Genomic DNA, 18,913 nt, shown 5'->3' with positions numbered 1-18,913 from the left:
AGTTCTGCCCTAGCTAGATGGGAACACCAGGAAATACAACATCCTTGCTGTAGAGTATAGTTTTGGTCTGTGCCCTCTCTTCTTTCTTTTGCATAGGAAAATGCTTCTACCCAGGACCAGATGAGAAGCAATGATGGAGATCTATGGCTGGCACACCTGTCTCTTTGAATGTGGGCAGCTAACAGTTGCAGGGGCCCCCGTTCCAGATCAGGGCCCTAGCACTAAGGGAGGAAGGAATTTAACCTTTCTCCCCCATGCCATTTTCCAGAAGATTCCTACATCCCACCTCTGAAAGTGCTGTATACCAGGTTAGAGAAGATATGTGAGTTGTGTGCACAGCCCCACAAACCTCAAATTTGAAAATATATTTGTGAAGTGTAAGACAAAAAGCTCCATTATGGTAAATATCAAGATTTATCTGGATCTTTATGACCAGTCAAACATTTTGTGCCAGCACACAGTGAGGTACCATTGTTGATGTGATTTGCTACCAGTGCCTACCATAGGGAGAAAACCATAGTTGATACTCATGGGCGTCACTGTGAGTGTGTATAAATAATTCATGGGATAGCACTGAAGTCCAGATTTTTTGTTCTTAAAAAAAGATTATTTATTTAAGACTTGAGTATGCTGCTGCATCCCAGATTCAGAGTGGCTTCCAATATATGTATCAAAACCATGAAGAGCAGCAAATCAAAGTTAAAACTTACAAATTGAACTATGTGCTATAAAAAAGAGCGACAGCAAAATGGTATATAACATATGTGACAAATCCAGGCATGTTGGGTAAGTATGAAGTGGCAACAGATTCCAGCATTCTTTTAAGAAGAAAATTATTTGAGAAAGCCCTTTGAAATATTGAGCATTAATGAATGGCTGCATTCAAGTTCTAGCTGCTGCTACAGCAGCAACCGCCCACAGCACTGGCAGTCATAGTAACCAGTAAGTAAGAAATAGAAATGTACCAATTGAGTAATTGATACAAAATTTTCAGAACAGACAAAAGGAGGTATTTTGCACAGTGTGTAATTAATTTATAGAATTTGCTGCTGGAAAGCTGTGAGTACCTGAAAGTGGTTTTAAAGGGGGATTGAACAAAGTCTTGGAGGAAACGTCTCTCAAGGGGCTGTTAGCCAGGATGAGAGCTACACTGAACACCCAGATTCAGAGTTTGTTGCTTCATCTCTTCCTTGTGGACTTTCTAGAGGCATCTGGTTGGCCACTGTGGAAACAGGATACTAGACAAGATGGGCGCTTGACCTGATCCAGCAGGGCTCTTCTTATGTTGATTGGCCTCCAGTCACTTTTGTAGTACAAAACACAGTTTAAAGAGATTGCAGCATTCAGAATAGTGCTGGAAAAGATAGTAGATATTCTCAACTATTTTTTTTAAACCATCATGAACCTTTTTCAGGGATCAGAGCTGAATGCTTGCAGCATGGATAAGATAATGTGGTGCGTAGAATCCTCTAAGAGTGTGTTCCATGGAAGCCACATTTGAATGAATGCAAGTTATTCAGATATGTGTTTCTGCAACTTCCATTTTTTTCAGTGGGTTATGCACAGAAGACTATTGAGGTGTCATTGACTATTGACTATAGCCAATGAATGCCATAAAATCCAAATCCACTTCAGCAATTTCATGTACATGATGCACCCTTGCTTGCCTTAAATGAAAGGCATGTGAACATTTCTAAGTTCTGTATGTGTCAATGATTTCAGCATCCAGCTGGTCCAAATGTCCCTTATTCATGTTATTGGCAAGGCTCCATTTAAAATAAACTAAAAACTCTTAAAGCTCCATTGTCAGTAACCTTGGTACCTTGGTACCAAGTAACCAGTAGCCTTGGTAACCTGCGCATTTTGGTTGTAGTCCCTGAAAAGAACTTTTTCACAGATCTACATTCTAACAGCAGCAGAAGACTTGACCTTTGAGCAAATCCAAGTACGGATGAGATTGCCTGACTCCATATATGGCAGCTTCCTATGATAGAGACAGAATTTCCAGATCCCACCTGTCCCTGTCCCTTTAAGAACTCAAAGGCAGGCAGGGATTCGACATGTACAGATTCCTCCAGTTTGCTACAGTCTGGGGAGGTGCACAATCTGCTCCAACATATCACACACTCACATCAGTTAAAAGCAGAGCAGCAAAATTCGGAGCTAGGACAGGGTAAAATAAATCAGTGTGGCAAGGAGGGGCTGGTAGAATCACCTTGATGATCACTGAAATCTTCACGTAGGACCCCATCAGACCATGTGCCAGCACTGCTAGACTTCTAAGCCCTACGAGGAGTTCTCCCATCGCCACACCGCACAGCTTCAGAAAATACATGGTAAAGAAACAGAAGCATGTCATTTAGCCATGTTTCCCCTGGAAGCACCAGCTAGCCATTCCCCCTAGGCACTCAGCACTTGTCTGCAAAGATCAGTGCTGAATGTATAGTGGTCTTCACTCAGTAGAGAACCCTGGCAGCAGATAAGTACTAAACAGGTAGATGTCTGGGGGCATATCTCCCATTCCCCCCCCCCCCATGGATTAATAATGCCTGAAGGAGGTTCTATGTTCCTGCATTCCCTTTGTTTTGGAAAAAGCTTGCCATTGTGACATAAGCTTCTTCATTACTTGACACCCTAGTTTCACTGCTGGTGTCTCTTTGGCGACAGGGGTCTGCCTCTAACCCAGCCAGGATTGTGGGCTCCACTGACGAACCAGAATGGGTGCTGAGGGTATCACCAGTACTGCCACCACTACTGCTCTCATCATAAAGGTTGGCATGGGGTCTTCTTCCCAGCTGCCCACTCTGCATCTCAGCTGGCCACATTCCTTCATAGGCCAGAGGCAGTTTCAACCAGCCGTGATTGATATGTATCAGGTTGTGCTTTTGTTCCGGTCCATTCCCCATCTTCTCAGGAATGTCTGCATTCCAAGGCAGCGATGATTGCAGAAAATGGTTCATTTCTGATTTGGCTTGAATGCTGTCCACCTTATGGATATGAACATAGCCCAGACTCTCAGGATGGAAGAAGCTTATGTCAGAATTCTACAGTTAAAAAGACAGTGTGAGAGTTAAGCTGATGGAACAAATTATCTGTGGTGCAAACTTCTGATAGTGAAAAACTACTAAAAGATATATATTTCTAAATGGGGGAAAATCCTGTTACATTCCATACAAATTGTATAAAAATAATTGGAACTGCTGCTTTTTAATGTATTCATAAGCGATGTGAAGTTAGGGGTAAGCAGTGAGGTGGCCAAGTTGATGCCAAGCTACCCAGGGTGATAAAAAATGATGCAGTTTGTGAAGAGCTCCAAAAGGACCTCTCCAAACTGTGGGAATGGGCAATCTAATAGCAAATGTGGTTCAGTATCAATAAGGGTGTAGTGACACACATTGGACCAAAAAAGATAAAACCTCTGCTTCTCATATACACTGTCTGTGTTGAACCAGGAAAGAGTCCTTGGAGGGTTGGTGGGTGGTGAGTAACTCAATGAAAATATTGTCCCAGTGTGCAGCAGCAGAGAAGAAGGCAAATTCCTTGCTAGGGATCATTAGAAATTAAATTGAAAATAAGACTGCAGATATTATCATGCAGCTATAGCCCTTCTGCTGCTGTCCAACTATATTGTAATCAGTGGTGTAGCTAGAGGGGGTGCAAAGCACCAAAGCACCATTCCAGGCAGTGGGCGCAAAATGGAGCTGCATGCCTCTGTTTTGCGCCCACTGCCCAGAGTGGTTCCAAAGAGGAGGGAGAGGGGCCGCTTGCATGTCCCAGTGAGGCTCCCTGCAAAACTTGGTGTTTTGCATCCCTTCTAGCTATGCCACTGATTGCAATGCTGTCTGCGGATGCTTGGCGATGATGTCATGTATCATCGCCAAACTTTGGACTTGCCGAGCGCCAAGCAACATGGCCACGCAGCTTTGCAAGAACTGTGCTTACAAGTTTAATAACAATAAAAATTATCAGCATTTGTACGTTGCTTTGAAACATGCAAAGCACCTCACATTGTCTTGATGCAATCCTTCCAACCCCCGTTATGAGGTTGGTGAGTATTCTTATCCATATATTGCAGAGGGGGAGCTGAGGCCAAGTCAGCATGGCTTTCCTAAGGGCACCTAGTGGCAGATTTTCAAGTCCTGATCTGTGAATTCCCAATTCACAGCTTAAACTCTTCGCCACGACACTGCACCATTGCTCCCTTATAAATGAGTCATCAGTCATGTTAATTCACATTTGGGGAGTTGATATGGAAAAAGGCCACCCACTGAGTACAGGATGGAACCACTGCACATTTTCCTACATGGAAAGTACCACTGTGAGACATGTCACATGAAAAGTGACAGCCAACAGTACGTACATAGGTGGGTGGGGAGAACATTTCCTGGTCCTAATAGCTGTCTACTGTGGCATCAGAATAAGGACATTTTGGCCTTTGTGCAAATCTGTGGGCCAGTTCTGTAGTAGATACAGTAGCTAGATAGAGAAATACATAGAAGATACAGTAGCATTTGACAAGATCAAAGAGGTTGCAGGGAGAATATTTGCAATGCCACTTCCCACCTAATCCCAGCTTCAAAAACGGACTTGAAACAGAATATTGAGTGGACAAACTGAAGCTTGGTCCAAAAGCTACATTTTTTTTCTGCTGAGGGCCGACAATACTAGTTCTTATAGAAGCTTCCCTGCAAGAGAATTAGTAAAAACACAAACCTTTCTTAGCTTGTGGCAGAGTTTATCCAAAGTTTTCTCATGGTTAGGGAGGGTTGGCCATACAATGGGTTTGATCCTGGAAAAGGAGATATAGCACTGAGTGTGGTGAGGAGGAACATCCTGGTAACATCATTGAGAATGAGCTTTGAAGTACAGTACATGAGCAGAACTGCAATGCAGAGGTGTAACTAGAGGGTGTGCAAAAGCACTAATGGGGCTGCATTGTGGCTGCATCAGCACTGGAAAGTTGGTTACGTTTACTCTGGTTGAAGCTCACTGTGCATCTATAGTCTTGTGGAGAGTTTCTCTCCAAGAACTGTGTCCTTCTGCAGCCATTTCCTTCTAGCAGCAATGAGGGGTGGTGGTGGTGCTGGCATGGCCATTCTAACCACAAAGCCACATGATGTGGCTTGCATCAGGATGGTTAGAAGGCACAGAGGACTTGGGCTGTCCAATGCCCTGAATCTACTACCACCTCCCACCAACCCACTGAGAATGCAAGCCGCATTGATCTCATTCCTGCTCACCTATCAGATCATCCCATTCCTTCCCTGTGCTCTGCCTTCATGTGAGGCTTAAACTTTAAAGGGAACACGTCCCTTTAAACTTTAAACACCACACAAAGAACAATCGCTTTGCTATGCTCTCCACTTGCTCCATATACACACAGCATTTAAAGTTTAAAAGGACCTGTTCCCTTTACTTACTAGAAGTGTGTGCCCTTCAGCTAGCACAAGTCAGAGTTGAGTCAGTGGATCAGGCCGGAATGGGGATAGGATGCAGTGCAAGCCAGTACCACCAATCCAGGCTTGATCTGCCCACTCCCACTGCCACCCTCTCCCTTCCAGTTGTCAGCTGTCTCCAGCAATGGTAGTACTTACAGGATGACCCATCTGTGACATGTTGCCATAGAAACTCCCAAGCCAGTTATCAAGATTTATGCCAGTTATCAATTGTGCCAATTCCCAAACTGCTCTCCCTAATATAGTCTCAAGACATACTAACAAGATTAGCATTGGACAGGGAGATGGAGAAAGAAAGCATTGCACAAAACCAAAAATAGTATCTCCAATACTCCGTGATAATAAATACATTTACTGAGTGATGCTTCCTCTTTGGCTCCTGGTTTTTTACATTACGTGTAGAGGATGAGTCTCAAATCTGAAATCACCTCTGGTACTACCCAAGCATGTACTAGTACATCTAAGCTTATCTGTGCAACTCTGCACATTGATAACATTGGGGTTTGCATGGGAGAAACTTCCAGCAGCTGATTGTGGCTTGTATGCCATTCTTTCAATGAGAAGAGTTCAAAATTACCTGTTTTTCCAAAATATCGGGATCATGGAAAGCATAAGCAGCAGAATGAAGCTGAAAATGGATGCCACTATAAAGACATGCTCCTCCTCTCCTAGAGAATACAAATAATATCTTAAAATTTCACGCATCTCGCATTTATTGATTGTCTTCATTTGACACTACAATAAAAGCAAACCATCTATTCCTACAATGCTAAACCCTTCGTTCACCATTACAGGTGATGATAGCCAAAATGGGATCACCTACAAATGATAGGGAAGTACCTCAATGAAGATTATTCATTAGACGTTTGCAGAGTTTGAAAACTTTCTCAACAAATATAGTAAGGAGGCAATCTGTCTGAAAAATATGGGTTGAGATAGAGAGGGGATACCTAGAGAAGCTACAGAAGTTAGCACATCATTTACTGCTAAGAGTCAGGTGGGGCCAGTCACATTTCTTTTCATAGAGAGTAGCATGATCTATTTCTGTTTGGGGGGGATGGAGGAAGATATTAGGCAGGGGAGAGAAGGATGGAAAAACTGCAGAGTGGAGTCAAGAACACTGAAAACATAGTGAGTAGGTACTGCAGCCTTGCAGTATGGTGAGGGTGTGGTTACTCTGAAGAAAGCCTGCAAGATTTGATTAGGAGAGAGCAGTTGTCATAGGCTAATTGACGATTTATTGGGTTCTGGTGTTTGGCTAAAAGTCCTTGATATTGAGCATTCCTTAGTGGTCCTCTGTGAATTTCTCTTGCTATGCGATGAGTATCCTCTGGCTCATGAGATATTTGCTCAGCGGTAAGCCAGCCTACCTTCCAAAAACTGGGAAATCAGACCTGGCATATTTCTGAGCCAGTGGTGTAGCTAAGGGGTGGAAGGGGGTAGCGGTTGCACAAGGCATCAAGCTTTAGGGGGCAACAAGCTGAGCTTGACACTAGTGACCAAAATGGTGAAAATCTTGGTATGTATGAACAATACCATCATGTTATATATCACTGGAAAGGTAATTTAATGCAGAATGCAGTGCAACAAACAGCACTGGAATATCTGTATTCTATCAAAAATTATGGCCAATTAACCAGAAAATGAAAACACATCTGCCTTGTGGAACAAAAAGTGGATTTGCTTAACTCCAAACTGACCTATGAGACTGATTGTTCTGAGTGCCAGTGAGATGTTATCATTACACAGCATGGAACAAATAACTTTTTATTTATTTACTTAATTAAACTTGATTTTGTCATGCGGGGGGGGGGCTACAAAATCTTCTTTGACCCCAGGTAGCAGATGTATGCCTTAGCTATGCCACCGACTGGGGGAAGGCAGCAGAGCAGGACCTAGGAGAGGGGGGTAAAAGGGGTAATTTGCACCTGGGCACAAAGTCAGAAAGGGAACCCAGGAGCCAAAGGAGGGGCCCAGAAATTTCCTGGGATCTTCCATTTTCCAATCTCTCCCATACCCATGGTGGCAGTGGTGGCAACCCAGTGGTGGCAACTACTGCCACAAACCATACACACCAGGCCCAGGAATGCATACATTCCTTAACAATGTCATATCTGGGAGGAAACAGACTCTCTCTGGCTTGTGGATTCACTTCACATGAAGGAATGTAGAGGATCTCAGGGATACAGCTGCAGGGCTACGGCTGCTGCAGAAGTCTGTTTTGGTGTACACAGGACACTTTCCATTTCAGTGTGAACCTAAATACTATGATGCTAATCTCCTGCAATGATTTTCTATATTTGAAAGATTTCAGAGAGACTTAGGAGTGTGTTTGGTTTTCTGTATTACTGTGTGTAGCTGCCAATGCCGGGCAAGCAGGTAGATCTGAGCGCTGCTTTGGGAAGACTGGTAGACCTGGGCTCCAAAGTATATTCCAGCTATTGCCACTCTCCTCCTGCCTGTTTTGCCCCCATTCTACCCACCCCCATTGACACCCCCCACTTTGTTTCACCCGCTCCCTCTTTGTGAAGGGGCCCAAAAGAAACTTTTACCCCCTGATAAAATTCTTCTTGGAGGCCCTGCAGCAGAGCAAGTGGGTGGTGAGCTGCTGGGGGAGGAGGTGGGTTCTTCCTACTTTTCACTTTTTAAAAAGCCCGGGTGTGATGTCACTTCTGCTTGTGACATCACTTCCGGGGCAACATTTTGAACTTGGCGCCAGGCTACACGATCATTAGTTATGCCACTGTTCTGAGCCAATCAAAATTCAGTTTGTGCTTGCTCCATGAGTCCCAGCCATCTATCCAGCCCCTCCCCATCTCACTAAGTGGGCTGGTGTAGTGATAGCAGGCAAGAAGAGGAAAGACACCACTAGCACAATCCTATGCATGTCTACTCAGAAGTAAGTCCCATTGTGTTCTGTAGAACTTATTCCCAGGAAAGTGTGCGTAGGATTGCAGCCAAAGATCTCTCTTCTCTCTGGTCCATGGTGTTCTGCTGCTCCGTGCAACAGGCCACAAGTAACCCCTGAGAAACTCCCAGTGTTTCAAGATTTAGCTGTGAATGAAATGACTATGCTCCTAATTTATCTGTTGTTTCAAGTTTCTTATTTTTAGTTTGATGTTTTGTATATTGCTTTCAATTGTAGTGTTGTAAGTCACTTTGAGCTGCCTGTTGAGCTTTTGGAATGAAGGGTCAAATTAATAAATGAAATTGATAAATAAATATAGCTGAGGTTTGGAGACTGATGGTAACTAATGTAATATTCCATTTCAAGCTCTAATAAGGTTTTTATGAATTTAATACACATTACTGAATTTTAGCTGCAACGTATATTCATCTGTTATTTTACATGTTATCACATTTTGTATATGTTTATAGTGTTACTTTTTGTGATATAGACTGATCAACCAATAAATCTTGTCCTTACTTTTTTCCTCTGTTGTTTTGTTTGCAGTTTGGATGTACACAGAAGAGCTCCATTCACTCCATGTGCCTTTAAAAAAATCTCCATTGGGCTTTGACCGGATTTTTATCTCATATGTTTTATTTGGCTGAAATTCCTTTCCCTGAAGTTTTAATTGACGGTGTTCAATCTCTCTAATCTGAAAGGGTGAATAAAATTTGTTTATTAAGTTTCCATATGTATACATGTAGAAAAACCTTTATTCCCCCAAAGAGCAAAGTACTTAGCTTTCTGTCTTTGAGAATCCTGCAGGTAACAAGATGATCACTGCATTTCAAAGAGGCTTAATTAGCATTGACAGTAAACAGCACATACATGTTTTCAAAAGACATGGGAAGAGATTTTCCCAAGGCACTGATGAAGATTTTCACCCCACTATGCATGTATCTAGATCTCATGGCTTGGTATTGAATGACAACTATCAAATTACAAATATCATAGACATTGGCATATTCATTTTGCTACATTTATAAAATGTTGCTGTGCCAAATTGCATAATCTATACTGACTGATTTGAACATGGCTACCCAATGTATGTTTGGCCCTACTCATCTTGCCAATGAACTACTTTTGGTTCATTCCCATGCTGCAGCATTAGAAAACATGGGATGGTGATTATAACGTGGATTCATTATTGTTGGCATCCTTCAGTCTTGGAAGACTATGGTATCGTGCTCTGAATAGTGGTTCTGGAACAGAGTGTCATCTCCAGTGCACGAAGCCTGGGTAAAGTAGATATGGAGGTTAGACTGTTACCCATGCAGCAAATCCCCCTCTCCACGTTGCTGAAATGGTCCAATGGAAAGGCAGAAGCCAATACGGTTGGTTCCAGCGGCATCGCAGGAGTTGCCAGAATGTGACTGTGTTCAGTCATGAACTGCCTCAGGGACTCCGGCTCCAGATTTTGCCTCAAGGTTGACTCCTGAAGCCTTTTCCATAACTGAATGTAGCCACAAGGCAGTGGAGGTTTGGGATCAGAGTTTTCCTTCTCTCAGATGAGCTGCCTTCCCAGGCTGACAAGTCCCATCTACCCGGTGGCTGTTTAGTTGCCTCTTACGACAAGTACAAGTACAGCCAAACTGAGGGCCTATTCTTATCCCCAGCCCCCAGGGATTCATTAAAATGTAGATACATTCTATGACAGCATCACCTTTCCCTGGGGCTGTTGGAAATGGCTTTGGAAGTAATCACATAATGTGCCCATCTCATAAATTTCCACTTATGTGGTATAGAACTGGGCCACATATAAGCATCTTGCACAACATCAAGGTAACCTATGAATAGGACCTTTGCCTCAAAGCAGAAAACTTAGTGGAATTGGTGATACAATCTACTACAATTGCTGAACTGGATCTGAATTTGTTAAGGATCTTTCAGCTGATGGGCACCCAGTTAATGATCAGTTCATAAGCACCATTGCACAGTACTCTGCAAGTGGGAAATTTTGCTATAGTACCCTTAACTGCATGTTGCTCTCTGCAACAACTTTCTGTAAGTTTCATCAGGCTACACTATCAAGTGTTCTTGGATATAAAGATCTATCATATCTTTAATGTCAGAAGTCAAATATCATCTGCTATTGGCTAAATACCCAATACCAGAGTCTCATGTCAAACGCAGTCAATCATCCAATATAACAAATATTACATATATGATGACAAATATCAAATACTGTTAGACGATATGATAGTGTTACATAATTAAGTGAATATCCAATGTCAGTATCCATAGTAGAAGATTTTTTGACAGATTGAAGAATGCCACTTCATCAGACCCAAGAGAGAAAAGTGGTCTAGTGAGTGAGTGACCAGAGGGGAAAAAGACAAAGGACAGAAACCCAGTTCTTTTGGGTGAATAAATGAGACTCATGGATTTTAGACAATTGCAACCTTTCATGGTTTTCAGCTAAAGTACCAATCTCCATGTTTGCACATATTCACCCAGAATTCAAAGTGGACAAGGAGGTATTCTGGCTCAAATGAAAATGACAAATTCTTACTCACTGTCCAGTTTCTGTTTGGCTGGCGGCATGCTATTTCATGTATTAATTTGGCATCGAGGTATGTTCCTGGTCCATGCGGAGTTGAGAATTGAATAAGATACTCATTTGCCGCTTCTTGGTATGTAATGTTTATGCCAAATGGTGGTTCGGGTTTAACTGTGATGGTAAAAGAGAAAGCAAGTCATCAGCACAAAAAGTAAGGCACAGCTTCCTTGGTTGGGAGAAATGATTCAAGAGCCAGGAAGCCCAAAACTATCCAAATCAGCCCCCCCCCCCCCAATGTAGGTGTGCCACCAGCACAGGAGGTCTGCTCTGGATAAGGTCTCCTCCATGTTGGAGTTGATGCAACTCTGACTGCTGTCCAGAGGGGGCAGTTTGCTGACCAGAAGGGGTCAAGCTATGGCCCAGTAACTCTGACCTTTCTATCTGTTCTCTCTGTGATCCTCGTGGGCTGTGGCCCTAACCCTTTATCCTTCCGTTCTCCTCTGAGCACTTCCTCTTATCCTCTGACCCCCGACCTGTTAAGTTGTGCACACCAGGGCTCTGATGCCCTGGCCATCTTGAGCACAAGGCAGCTGTAGGGCCTTGCTATCTCTAAGTGTTAGCTGAACCTCTGATCCTAATCGGATGCTGTAAATATACACTCAATGGAACTGTAAGTAAATAACCTTTTTTTACTACTTTAACAAGCCATTGCCTCTTTGTCTTTTTTTATTGATTAGCAGCCGGGTGAGGGAGGTTTCCTGGGGCGATACCCAAAGGGGGGTCCGCTGGTTAAACTACTCTGCTTCCCCCAAAGAGGAAACTATTTTTAATTTCCTCCAGAGGTCTCCTGAAGACAGCCCTGGAGATCTTCTCCAGATAAGGGGACATTTGTTGATGAGCTGCATACACCTCTAGGAGTTGAGAGAGGAGGGAATATTGGCAGGTATATCATTATCTCATGACATGGTCCAGCAAGAGTGAGAAAAGTTTCTCCTGCCTGAAGTCCATCCAACATGACTATGAAATGTACAGAAATCAAGGCCTTCTCATCCTGAGGCCTCTAGTTCTTCTAATCAGTACTGTAAGAAACAGGATGTTGAAGTAGATGTACCTTGGGTCAGACCCAGCAGCCTCTTACTATGATCTCTTTAAGGGGAGGCCTCAGGAGGCCTCAGGATGAGAAAGGCCAGATGAGGTATTGAAGGGCACAGTCTCAGTTTTGCAGCAGAGACTATATGTTTTCATCAGTTCTCAGCACTGATGGACCAGTAACCAGAAACATTAGTCAGATAAATGTGAAAATATCTGCATTTGTTTTCTCACTAATTAAGCTTTTCTGTCCTAGGTCTTTCCTAGGCAATACAGTATACAATACACAAGCAATACATAGTTCAGCTCTCAGAAGACAGCTTATGCATGCTATCAGACTCAGGGCACAATCCTATCCCCTTATGTCAGTGCTTTCCAGCACTGACATAAGGGCAATGCAGCTCTGAGGTAAGGGAACAAACATTCCCGTACTTTGAGGAGGCCTCTATGAGTGACATCCAACTGCAGGATGCAGCACATACCCCATTGGCACCACTATGCCTGTGCTGGAAAGCACTGACATAAGGGGTCAGGATTGCACTGTCAGATATCCAATAAACCCCAGATTTTGTTGGCTCTCCCCCAACTGTTCCTAACCCTTGCAAGCAAGATAACTCATTGCCTCTGTGAAGGAAAGGGAACAAATACAAAATTTTGTGAGGTAGGCTCACAAAATACGCCTCCCTGATCTATCTTAAGCTTGAAATGCAGGGCAGACAGTCATGGATTCTGAACAGATGGGTGGGTTGGGCTGCTGTGGGACAATCAATGTGGGCATGGAATCCCCAGCCTGACATGCACAAAATGTGGTTGCTAATTAGACGTATAGTCCATCAGTTGGGTTGCCCATCTAATCAGCAACCACATCTTGTGAATGTCAGACTGGGGATTCCACACTCACAGTGATTGTCCCACAGTGGAAAGAGGTGCTTTTGCCACCCTGGGGTTATCTCTAGCCGTTCTGGGAAGGGAGTAGAATTCTAGGCCTAGCAAGAGGAGCAGCAGAAGTTTTTTGCTCTAATCATAATGAGAGTGTTAAAGGCAATGGCTGGTCATCATCTGAGACATCTGACATCTGAGCGGGTACAAAAATGGTGTATACAATTTTGAATACAGACAGTGCCATCAGGTAGGAACCAGGGATGTGCCAATTCACTGTTGCTAGATTCAGGTTTAGCCCCATCCCCCACCCCCTTTGACCCAACTAATAGGCAGCCATGGGGACTCATCCAGAGTGTTTTTAGGACTCTGTTTGGCATGAGTCGGAGTCTTTACAGCAAATGAGTTAGGTGCGGCTCTGCTGAAAAAAATGGAGCTGCTGGTAGTGTGTGTGTTCCTATCTCAAAAAGAACTCCAGCCCCCTCCATTGGGCTCCTCCTCCCCTCCCTCATCCATAGAACAACATACAGCCATCCATTTAGCCAATGGATGGTCCATTTCTTCAGAGATGGAGCGCGTTCTCCCAGTCCTAGCTGCCCCCACCTTATTCCGTGTTCCAGCCTCATACAGCCTCAAAAATGAAACTTAAGCCTCCCTCCACCCCACCTCTGCCTCCTGGAGACAACCTACCCTCCTCTCTCTTGCATGCGCACACTGCTTTGAATGTGGCTTCAAGAATTGCCCACATAGTCCCTCAGGGTGTTGCAGAAGCAGCAAAAAATGTACGCAAGCATGCACACACAGACACACACACCAAGTGGAGTGGCGGGCCAAAAGACTTGACTTTTCGAGCCTGTGTCTCCACTTGTTCCCGAAAAAAACTCCCAAGTCTCAAGTCACTTCTAGTTCCAAAACACGTGTAACTTGAGTCCAAACGAGTCAGGGAAAACACGTTTGGCGACTTGAGTCAGAGTCTTCCAAGTCGAGTTGCCCAGAAACTTACCAATATGAATTGGCACCAACTCCTGGCACTGCTGTGGAGATAGCTGTTCCACCCACGTCATGGTCTGCTGGTCCATCCATGTCACAGTCAGGCAAACACCCACTTCAAGGAGGTCACTGCTCTTGATTGGACATCTACCTTCCAGCAGGCTCTCCATTAGGCATTTATTGGAGCTCTTTTTTGTACTGTGGATAGTATTAAAGGTGAGCATCCGAGCATTAAACATCTGAGCATTTCAAAATTCTGTGAGAATTTCAAAATGGAGATGGTCTTTGAAAACATTTGAAAAGTGATAAAATATGAAGGTTTCACAGTGTAAGCCTAAGCAGGTTTCCTCAGAAGTATGTCCCACTGTGTTCACTAGAACTTACACTTTAGTAAGTGTGGTAGAATTACAGTTGCGCAGTGCAATTATATGTGTGTTGCCTCAAAAGGATGTCCCATTGTATCCAATGAAGCTTACTCATAGGCAAGTGTGCACATGATTATGGCTTTCCTTTTCCAATCCAGGGTGCAGAAGGAGCAGCAGAGGCTGGTATATCAACAGGTGAGGGAGGGGGGCAGCTTTTGACACACTGCCTCAGATGCCAGGAGGTCTTGGGCAGATCCCCAAGGCACCCTTGAACATGGCAGGTATGCTTGCAGCTAGGTTTAAGGACACCCTGGGTGTTAGGAGGAGAAGGAGCTCAAAAGAAGGGATGTTCCATTTCTGTGACCCAAATGGCATTGAAGTTATGAAACTCATTTATCAAAGTCATCATTATATCATCATCTTAACTTGTAATGGATTGGAGGTTCTTACACTGTAGAGAAGTTGAAGAAAGTCCCATTCCGGATCTCCTCTGCCCCCGTGACATTGCAAATTAAGAAATTTTTAAAGTCTTTAAAGTCTTCTAGGAACTGAGTAACACACGTAAACTTGATGTCTATTTCAGCGTCAGTGGAGGCTTCTGGAAGGGAAGAACCATAAAACCATAAAATGAAAGCTTTGATTTGAAGTGCAGAATGACTAATTAAAAAGGACTTCATAAAGAATATGGTCATATAGTTTAGCATCACATTACACATTCACAAATGTTTTCTAATCTGCAAATACTTGGGGGGGTTGGACATTTGAAGAGGTGAATCAGTGGAAGGAAGGGATAGGAGCTTAATCTAGTTTTTCACAGCCATGATTAGCCCTGCTGGGATTAATTCTTGTTTCAGAACCTGATTAGCCAAAGGGAGGTTTTACAGAAATAATAATAATAATAATAATAATAATAATAATAATAATAATAATAATAATAATAATAATAATAATAATAATAATAATACAGGTATTTATATACCGCCTTTCTTGGTCGTCAGATTTCTCCTCAGACTTTAATTCAAGGCGGTTTACATAGGCAGGCTGTTTAAATCCCCGTAGGGATTTTTACAATTAAAGAAAGGTTCTATCTTTCAAGAACCACACAACATTTCAGATGGAACTTTTGCGGTCTGTTCTCACTTTCTGGCCTCCTCCCACACAGGCTGACAAGCAGCTCCTTCCAAAGAGCAGGTGGAATAACTCGGCTCAGCTTGTCAGCTGCTTCAAGGTCTCGCCATTCATGGTGCCGGTGGCCTAGGACGGGCGACCTTTGGATGTTATCTTCAGGCAAATGGAGGCTCAACCCTCTAGACCAGACCTCCTGCCTCCTCCAGACCTCCTGCCATGAAAGCTTACATGGGTGAGGGAAGAGTTAAGCATGCTTGTTCACCCATCAATTCTCAAATGCAATTCTCAAATGCACCCTCATTGGCATTATGAGTCAAATGACGGGCTAGGAATCCCATACTTACCTAATGGTTCTACCCTTCAAGTTAATAGTTAGGGTGACTCTTTGTGCTGGTGGCTGTATGCGTTGGTCTTTGGATGTGAGGATCTGGGCTGAAATCTCACTTTAGTCTGGAAGTTCATTGATCACAATCCCTCACTGATATCAATAAGCTCATAGATATCAATAAGTGAAAATCAATATAGTTGCTTCTACAGAAGGCATCCATGAAAATCCCCTTCTCCTGAGGAGCCGTCGGTGGCTGCCCAGAGCGTGCAAGATGCAGCGGCAGCCATTTTTGGCGCCACTGCAGCCCCGTGCATCGGGCAGCTCAGGATTGGGCTGCCGTTCTCCCATCCAAGGAACTGATGGTCCACATGCTACTGGAATTTTTAACCCATTCATGAGGTGATGAATTGAAAGTTTTACATGCAAACATGAGTAATAGACAGGCAGTTAGCCTTGTGTTGGCTTTACACCCTATTTATCATTCAAAGGTTGACACTTCTGTTGTTAAATGTGAAGTAGTCCTGCATGCAAAGAATGTTTTCTGCAGGGAATCTTTCCGTTATGCCATTTGCTGACTAACAAGCTGTAGGCTCTTTTGTACTACTTTCGGTCTCTTCAACAGGTCTTGGATGATACAAGAGATAATTTTTTGTTTGATACTGTTACTGTGGGGGTATTTCTGCAGCAGTTAGTTGAACTGCATTATCTATAATGAACTGCATTATCTATAATGACCAGGGAAGGCTTCTCTGGTGAAAATCAAATACATATAGGTTTCTAAGGGGATTTTTGCAGCAATTGTTATTTCAGTCCATTTTGAAAGCTAGTCCTATGGCAAATCTGCGTCCTGCTGTCTGTTCCTCATATAGTCCCATTATGTTAAGATCTCACACAGCAAGGAGATGTACTCAGCCAGTAGTAAAGAGATACAGTAGGTCTTTTGTGATTTGTTACTACTGCCACATGATATACAATTTCTAATTGTCTCCTCAACTTCTTTGTCCATCTCTAGCTACTGAAAGTTTTGCCACAGCTGACGTCATTCCAGGATTGTCTTCACTGGACAAATGGATCAAACATTCCTATAAGCTTGATGGGACAACCAGACCATCATTTCTCAAAACCCATTCATCTACTATATCCTGCAATACATGTTGAAAGGGCTGTAGGTTTTCTGTTCTTACAAGACTATCTTTTAACTATATGGACCATCAGCTAGTTCAGTCCTTAGACTTCCTTTACACACGTTGCCCATTCTGAAATGGAAATTACTCTTACCTGCAGTCATCTGTGCAATGATTACATTTCTATCATTGGATTTAATTTCATCTTCTTGGTAAGAAATAGGCAAGCAAGATAGACAATCAGCAGTCATATTCTTGACTCCTGGATGATACACTATTTTAAAATTGAAGTCCATCAATTTAAAAGCCAGTTTGACTATTTTTGTGGTGGCTTGACCAGAACCTCTTGTAGTAAAGACGGCTGACAGTTTGTGGTTGAATCTCAGACTAGATTCCCAATCACACCAATCAGTCTCAAAATGTCTCACAGACCAGAAACATGCCAGCATTTCTTTTTCAATAACTGAGTAAGATTTTCTGAGTCAGCAAACGTGTAAGAGGGAGATGCAACTGTAGTCTCTCACCCATCTTTAAGCTGAGTCAAGACAGCACCAAACACCTGCATCTGTAGTCAAGAGGACTTTGGGTCTGGCAGATGAAAGCAGAGTCCATAGTCTTCCAGAGATTTTGCTTGTATGTTCTAATGCAGTGGTTTTCAAGCGTTTAGTGTCAGGACCCAGTTTTTAGAAAGAGAATCTGTCAGGACCCACCGGAAGTGATGTCATGACCGGAAGTGGCATCATCAAGTAGGAAAATTTGTAACAATCCTAGGCTGGATTCCTACCCACACTTACCCAGGAGTGACTATCATTGTTAAAAGCATATACATAGTAGCCTGTGAAAAGTACAGATCTGTAACATTTCCCCAAATGCAGTCACATACCAGTCTAATATATTAAAAATAAAATATTGGAATGAATGGGGATCCACCTGAAATTGGCTTACGACAGACCTAGTGGGTCCCAACCTACAGTTTGAGAAACACTGCTCTAATCCACTCAGAATTTACATCTTTATGAAATTTAGAATTTAACATCTATATGAAACCACTGGGAGAGGTCATCCGGGGGTTTGTCTAAACAGAAGGGTCTTCAGGCCTCGCCGAAAAGTTTCAAGAGAGGGAGCAGTTCTTAAGTCAAGGGGAAGGAATTTCCATAGTGTTGGTGCCACTACTGAGAAGGCCCTATTTCTTGCCGCCGCCCCACGTACCTCCCTAGGCGGCGGCACTTGTAAAAAGTGGATGAGCCGGATTGTATGGGAGTAGGCGATCTCTAAGATACGCTGGCCCAGAGCAGTATAGGGCTTTAAATGTCAAAACCAGCACCTTGATTTGGGCCTGGAACGAATGGGCAGCCAGTGCAGCCGCTGGAGAAGCAGACTGACTGAGTCAAACCACCTACCTCCTGTAACCACATGGGCCACCGCATTCTGCACTAGTTGCAGTTTCCAAACCATCTTCAAGGGCAGCCCCACATAGGCATGAGCTCACAGGCTGCGTCTACCCACACTTTCCTGAGAGTAAGCCCCATTGACCACTATGGGAGTTACTTCAGAGTAGACATGCATAGGATTGGGCTCACAGGTTGCAATCCTACCCACACTTTCCTGAGAGTAAGTCCCATTGACCACTATGGGACTTTCAGAGTGGATTCACTTGGTGGAACAGGACTGGCTCCCCCTTATTTAATTATTTCTTTTATTTTGATTTAATTATTTATAATTATTTATTTTAATTTGCTTGATGATGTCACTTATGGCCATGACATCACTTCCAATGGGTCCTGGACAGATTGTCATTCTAAAAAGTGGGTCCCAGTGCTAAAAGTTTGAGAACTGCTGCAATAAGGTGTTAGTAAGTTGACACGAGGTGTGTGTGTGTGAGACTTTACAAGTTTTCAAAATCACTAAAATCAGAATTTGGAGGAATAAGACCATCATGTTATATATCAATCAGTGCATAATTTCATGCAGAATGCAATGAAACAAACCACATTGAAATATCTGTGTTCTAACAAAAGGTACAGCCAAAAAACCAGTGGGGGCGGGGCAACGGCATATCACCACGCCCACCACCTGGGGCGTTGCCCCGCCCACTGCATGGGGT

The 18,913-nt window shown here is 43.3% G+C and overlaps 1 protein-coding gene across 1 annotated transcript; it reads right to left on the bottom strand.

Annotated features, from left to right (window-relative positions):
* Positions 1 to 2,561: 2,561 nt before the first annotated feature.
* On the bottom strand, positions 2,562 to 17,060 carry IL7R (interleukin 7 receptor). The gene is made up of 8 exons (XM_066618177.1): positions 16,964 to 17,060; positions 14,680 to 14,827; positions 13,878 to 14,062; positions 10,923 to 11,077; positions 8,884 to 9,058; positions 6,034 to 6,124; positions 4,714 to 4,789; positions 2,562 to 3,044 (listed from the first exon to the last, which is right to left on the bottom strand). The coding sequence occupies exons 1-8, from the start codon at positions 17,058 to 17,060 to the stop codon at positions 2,562 to 2,564; spliced, it is 1,410 nt and encodes a 469-aa protein (XP_066474274.1).
* Positions 17,061 to 18,913: the final 1,853 nt, after the last annotated feature.

The sequence above is a fragment of the Tiliqua scincoides genome, chromosome 2 (assembly GCF_035046505.1).
Source record: "Tiliqua scincoides isolate rTilSci1 chromosome 2, rTilSci1.hap2, whole genome shotgun sequence".
Taxonomy (NCBI): domain Eukaryota; kingdom Metazoa; phylum Chordata; class Lepidosauria; order Squamata; family Scincidae; genus Tiliqua; species Tiliqua scincoides.
This window is presented reverse-complemented; position numbering and strand designations above follow the sequence as displayed.

Bases quoted from the DNA above. Each gene is read 5' to 3' on its own strand.
- IL7R (XM_066618177.1), bottom strand. From the start codon at position 17,060: ATGACTGCTGATTGTCTATCTTGCTTGCCTATTTCTTACCAAGAAGAT. The intron at 14,828-16,963 runs GTAAGAGTAATT...CTTCCCTTCCAG, and splicing joins CATTGCACAGATGACTGCAG to AAGCCTCCACTGACGCTGAA. The intron at 4,790-6,033 runs GTAATTTTGAAC...CTCCTTTTCCAG, and splicing joins CCGATATTTTGGAAAAACAG to GATCAAACCCATTGTATGGC.